Source organism: Dendroctonus ponderosae, unplaced genomic scaffold, assembly GCF_020466585.1.
Source record: "Dendroctonus ponderosae isolate FM_Combo_2020 unplaced genomic scaffold, Dpon_F_20191213v2 Dpon_F_20191213_1, whole genome shotgun sequence".
In the NCBI taxonomy this organism is placed as follows: Eukaryota; Metazoa; Arthropoda; class Insecta; order Coleoptera; family Curculionidae; genus Dendroctonus; species Dendroctonus ponderosae.
Genome location: NW_026017110.1, coordinates 26,861,893 through 26,867,350, shown reverse-complemented (window position 1 = coordinate 26,867,350; position 5,458 = coordinate 26,861,893). Strand labels below are relative to the sequence as shown.

At 35.3% G+C, this 5,458-nt stretch overlaps 2 protein-coding genes across 2 annotated transcripts; both read right to left on the bottom strand.

The window, feature by feature from the left end:
- Positions 1-876: 876 nt before the first annotated feature.
- Positions 877-4,313, bottom strand: LOC109535609 (mitochondrial 2-oxodicarboxylate carrier). Its single transcript, XM_048668757.1, has 7 exons — positions 3,877-4,313; positions 3,615-3,826; positions 3,494-3,556; positions 3,268-3,389; positions 3,044-3,194; positions 1,445-1,626; positions 877-1,187 (listed from the first exon to the last, which is right to left on the bottom strand). The coding sequence occupies exons 1-7, from the start codon at positions 3,938-3,940 to the stop codon at positions 1,070-1,072; spliced, it is 912 nt and encodes a 303-aa protein (XP_048524714.1). The 5' UTR covers positions 3,941-4,313; the 3' UTR covers positions 877-1,069.
- Positions 4,004-5,275, bottom strand: LOC109535610 (biogenesis of lysosome-related organelles complex 1 subunit 6). Its single transcript, XM_019901528.2, has 4 exons — positions 4,945-5,275; positions 4,719-4,838; positions 4,409-4,583; positions 4,004-4,354 (listed from the first exon to the last, which is right to left on the bottom strand). The coding sequence occupies exons 1-4, from the start codon at positions 4,971-4,973 to the stop codon at positions 4,250-4,252; spliced, it is 429 nt and encodes a 142-aa protein (XP_019757087.2). The 5' UTR covers positions 4,974-5,275; the 3' UTR covers positions 4,004-4,249.
- Positions 5,276-5,458: the final 183 nt, after the last annotated feature.

Genomic DNA, 5,458 nt, shown 5'->3' with positions numbered 1-5,458 from the left:
GCAAAGAGAAGCAAAATAGCAAATTGACAACATACAAAAAGTCTTGGGGGCGTCTCAGATTAACATAACTTAAGAACTGTAGTTCTATTACGAATTGAGTAATTAAATTGAAAAAAAGTTGATAGTTTGCTCATGATAAGCTGGTTTAGCTGGTTTAAGCTGCTTGCAAGCGAAACAATAGTCGCATCATGTTTTAGAATTGCACCTAATATACATATGACTACAGGAAACGTAGATTCGAAAAATATGAAAAAGCTCAGGTGAAGAAAAGTATCGGACAAAAATCCTCCGTTAAAAATAACATTGTTTAAATAAATCGGCTGATTTTTGCACAATTTTAATTCTTGGCTTAAAGTTGAAAATTTTCACCCAAAAGTAAAATTGACTACACTCCATTAAACAATAGTATCTTCTAATAGAGAAAAAGAAACGAATTAAAAGTTTCACAATCTATAGAAGACATTTTAGTCTGAAGATGCTGAAAGTCATTAAAATCGCATCACTGGCCTACAAATGAACATTTTCACGCAACGTCAAACTCTCGAATAAACTTGTATACATTCTAATATAGAACAAACCCCAACTGGGAATCAATTTACACTTAACAATTTCAATTTTATTTCCAGAAAACAAAATCCATAGGAATCCAGGTGGGTCTTGAACTGAAAAATAAGGAAATCTGCACTCAAACATCCAATGAGCAACCGGATAAAACGTATCAGAGAAAGCAAGTACAGCGCAAACTGTTTCAACCAAATATCTGTTCATTTTTTTTAGTATCAGTGGGATATTTGAACGTCTGAAAAAGGAACTGGAAGAACTACACGAACACATTGAAAAGCAACAAATAAAATTGTGAGAAAATAAACAACACACTGCAAGCACCCAAATATATTTAGCAAATATCGTGTGTTGTATAATATGTACAACAAAATTAAAGAATTTTCGAATTAGCTCCTAAACTATATTAATAAACTTGTAAATCTTAATAGCAGCACAAATTGCACAAGAAATTGGCACTTGGTGAATAATATTTTAGTCATTTGAACATCGTTTGTATAATTACTGGCTACTTAAAACGAGCAGTAAGATACGAGTGGGCATAGTCATAAATGACCAACATAATAGCACCTCCTGGTCCTAGTCTCATTACCTTTGGCACAAGACCTTTATATAAGGCCAAATATCTGAAATGGAAACCACAGTTAAAAGCCAGTGTATATAGCGAGAAGCATAAAAAGTCCCACTTGATTACTGAACTTCAATAATCCACAACTAATAAGCAACTAAACAGAATCAAAGTAAGTGGAACAAAGATGCCTTTAGGTAAGGATTAAAACAAATACATATAAAAAATAAATTTGTCTCATTTTTTAAGGAATTTAAATACAATCCTGAACTTTTGCACTGGTTGGCAAAAAAAGTAATTTGAATCATGACTTACCCTTCTTCCTTATACACAATACCCAAACTGCGAAGAGTTCCTCGATATTTGATTACGCCAGTAACAGGTTGTGGCCCTTGAATTCTCGACTTAGCAACATCAAACGGTATGTTGATGCAAGAAGCTAATGTTCCAGATACGAATCCAATGGCCACTTTCCTGAAGAATTCCTGCAGCGGATCCTGAAAAAAATGCGGGTTCTACGATTCACAACTTATTGAAATCGCACCGAGTCTTGATTTTTGCCGGCTTTGCAGATATTATTCTACAAATTATTGTTTTTGCGCAAATGCACTCTCAAGAAAAAATCGTAACTTCTAAGATATGCCAAGAAGCAACCCGCAATTTTTACAGTCTATAGAAGTCTATTGAGTCTGAAGATCTAGATAAGTTCTTTTAAATCGCACCACATTCTGATTTTTGCGCGTTCTGTAAATGTTGGTCTCCAAATGAATGGCTTCACGCAACTACCGGCACTCCAGTAAAAAAACTGTAATTTCTAAAGGAGAGCAAGTAGCGAATTGGAATTTTTACGGTCTATAGAAAACACTTGAGTGCAAACATAACAAATCATTCATTCAAATCGCGCTAAACTCTCATTTTTTAATCGCTCTATTAAAATTGTGAATGTGAATGTTTTCAAGCAACTGCAGACTTTCCAGTAAAAAATCGTCACTTTTAATTTTTCAGCAGTTAGTGACTTGCAAATTTTATAGTCTATAGAAAACACTTGCGTCTTCAACATTCATTCAAATCGCGCTAAATTCTCATTTTTGAGCGCTGAATTAACATTGTGAATGCTTTCTAGCAATTGCAGGCTCTCCAGTAAAAAGATCGCAACTTCTAATGTAAAGCAAGTAGCGATTTGCAATTGCTATGGTTTATAGAAGACACTTGGTTCAAAAGATATGAAGGAAATAATTAAAATTGAAAAACATCCTAATTTTTGAGCGTGCTGTGAACGCTGATCTACAGATGAACATTTTTATGCAACTGCAGATGAAGTAGCAATTTGGAATTTGTATAGTCACTAGAGAACACCGGATTTTAAAAACCTTCGAAATTTTATTCAAATCGTACGAAAACCCGAATTTTTGTGTGCTATGTAAATGTTGGTTTAAAAATCAACGTTTTCACGCTATTATTACACAAGTTTTCGTATAAAGTTCCTATCTTCTAATCTCGAACAAGTAGCGACTTGACATTTTTTGTAGTTAATAGAGAACACTTCGAAGTGAATTTACCATGTCAACATCCACGGATTTTTTGGATGTGCAAAATAATAAATAAATAAGAGTTCATCCAACTATACAGTAAAAAGTCCATATTTGTCTAAACATTGAAACATGGTTTTAGACTGTTAAATTAGACCAAAAATAAAATCAGCCGCATGCTATTAGTGTTTTATTAGCTGTTGATATTGGAATTAATTTAACAAAACTTGGAAAATGTTAAATAAAGCTAACAAACTCAGGTTTTATCTTGCGCAAACATGCTTCCGAAAATAAAAATTAATTCCTCTGCTAACGTAAGGCGGCAAAAACAAAATGCAGTTTGTTAAAATGCCTTTGATCAATTCATTCTTCAATGCAGGTTTACCTTGTACTCAGGCAACCATCCTTTAACTGAATGGTAAAAACCAAAATAAACCATATTAAAAACACCATTCCTCCATATAGTGGCACTCACTCCTTTAAACAAGCCTTGAAGCCCAAAACCATGTTTCGAGACAATATCTTTAGTTACTGCCCTAAACAGATTTTACGTAAATGGTTGGCATGCTCCAATCAATCGTAAATTGCTGGTTTCACAATTATTATTACCATGTACTGGGCAATTCTTTCCCAACGGCTCGGTTTGCCTGCAGAGTCACTTTGACTACCTCAAATGGATTTACTAGGATGGCTTCGGTTATTCCTGCTCCGAGACCAGCCAAAGAAAAGGTCTAAAATCGTCAGTACCTGATGTAAATGTTTTATTAACGCCAATAAATGTTACTTAACGCTTAGGATCAAAGCGAAATGGGACATTTCAACAGGATATACTTACTAAAGGTGTGGGTGTTGGTGACCCAAACAAAAAGAATTGCTTGTATTGCTCAAAAGTAAAGAACTACAATAGAAAAATCGTTATCATTTTGCCTAAGATGCAACTAGTGGGGTTTCATTACTTTCACTGCACGTTTAGGGGTTTCTGCCAGGATTGGAGGGATAATCCCTTTCCAATAAGATGTGATACCTTCATGCCTGTACATTTTCGTGAGGCAATCAAAGACTCCTGAGTAGTACTTGGGATCGTCCCTAGACACAGGTTTACCTGGTTGAATTTGCAATCTGGTCTTCACCAGGTCGAGGGGGTGCATTATGCATACCTCGATAAATCCTAATGGAAGCTGTTCTATACAATTTGACTTGAGACGATAGAAATCCTACCTGCTGAACCACCAGATCCAATTTGAATTGCCGCCTCTTTAAGCACTCTGTGCACGTCTGACATTGTGCATTAACACCGTTCTATAATAGCTGTAGGTAAATCAACTCGTTTATAAAAACCTCGATGTGGCTATGTAAATATTCCTTGTTAATAAAAATAACTTTCACATAACCACACTTTCCCTAAAGTGTTATCAATTAATTCAGTGATTTATTACCAATTACTCTGCCTTCTCTATTAACGAGAAGATTATTATTATAAATTAATATTTAAGAAAATTAATTAAGATTAAGAAAATTAATAACGTTTAGAAACTTCTTGATAAATTCCTCCGCTCAATCACACCTATATTTATATTCCAATAAAACTACTTTAACTGTTAGGAGACTGTGAGGATCCATGGTTAGTCAGCTGCACAGGCTTGCTGATGATTATTTCCTCTTCCGGTTTGGAATCTTTCAACTTTAGGGCCCGCCTCTGAAAAGTCACAGAATAACTGGTGCAAACTCACAAACCAAACTCCAAAGTTACCTTCAGCTTCTGGCATCTGCTATGCAACAATCTCATGTCTCTTTTAATGGTCAGCAGCTTCGTATGGTACTGCTTCATTTCGGTGAACACATCCTGTAACTCTGTGGATTGTTGAACTTCTGATATGCTCATGTTTTCATTGTGCAGTTGTGAAACCAGTTCTCTTTGCTTGTTTCTGCAAGAAATCATGATAGTTAACGTGTTTCTTTGTCCGGTATATCCCACAAAACTACTACTGCGTCTTTGATGTTGTATTCAACATACAGCAGGGCGTAGATAGTAAAAATCTGGGTTTTTATCATTTACTTACACTAATTCGCACAGCTGTTGTTTAGCATCTTTCAAAGGAGGCTCCAAGTAGTGCGTGAGGCCAGAAATGATCATTTCAGTTGGTTTGGAATACACATTTTCAGGCTCCAATTTAGCAAGGCTGGAAATAGGCACATTTCAGAACCATAACTAAATAACTGCATATTAAAAATAAGCAGGTGATTCTTTTGCAAAACATGAACAAGAAAAAAGTAGAAGAAACTCACGGTATGCTTGTAAAATCTGCATTCAACATCGCTATAATTACTAAACAAAATTAAACGAATTAAAAAAAAAACAACAATGATTGAACTTCCACTCAAAAGTTTTTTGAGGTTATGCTTCGACCGAAGGATCAACTTGATTTGATCCGCTGTTGTCGGCTGGGATAAAAAAGTTCAAAATCTAGAACTTGTTGTCTGCTAAATCGTTAATTTGTCGTCGACTATTTTCGAAAGTATTCTTATTTGAAGTTGGAATTGTATTTAAGCTAAAAATATACCGAAAACGTGTTCAGTTAACTCATGCAAGTGGAAAACCTGACAGCAGCGCTACTGAAAAAAGAGTGAAGAGAGAAGAGAAACAAGGTTGTCACCTAACGCACTTAACCTTCAAACGTCCATAACCACAGTCCATCACAGATTACAGAGTATAGATTGGAAAGTTTTGCTTTCCCGCCAAAATGATTTTGCTAAATGCAACCACTGAGAGGCGTCGTCCAAAAATCCAGAGGATCATCTG

Bases quoted from the DNA above. Each gene is read 5' to 3' on its own strand.
- LOC109535609 (XM_048668757.1), bottom strand. From the start codon at position 3,940: ATGTCAGACGTGCACAGAGTGCTTAAAGAGGCGGCAATTCAAATTGGA. The intron at 3,557-3,614 runs GTAATGAAACCC...TTTCTATTGTAG, and splicing joins CCCCTAAACGTGCAGTGAAA to TTCTTTACTTTTGAGCAATA. The intron at 1,188-1,444 runs GTAAGTCATGAT...TTTCCATTTCAG, and splicing joins ATTGTGTATAAGGAAGAAGG to ATATTTGGCCTTATATAAAG.
- LOC109535610 (XM_019901528.2), bottom strand. From the start codon at position 4,973: ATGTTGAATGCAGATTTTACAAGCATACC. The intron at 4,839-4,944 runs GTGAGTTTCTTC...GCCTATTTCCAG, and splicing joins GCAGATTTTACAAGCATACC to CCTTGCTAAATTGGAGCCTG. The intron at 4,584-4,718 runs GTAAGTAAATGA...GATTTCTTGCAG, and splicing joins CAACAGCTGTGCGAATTAGT to AAACAAGCAAAGAGAACTGG.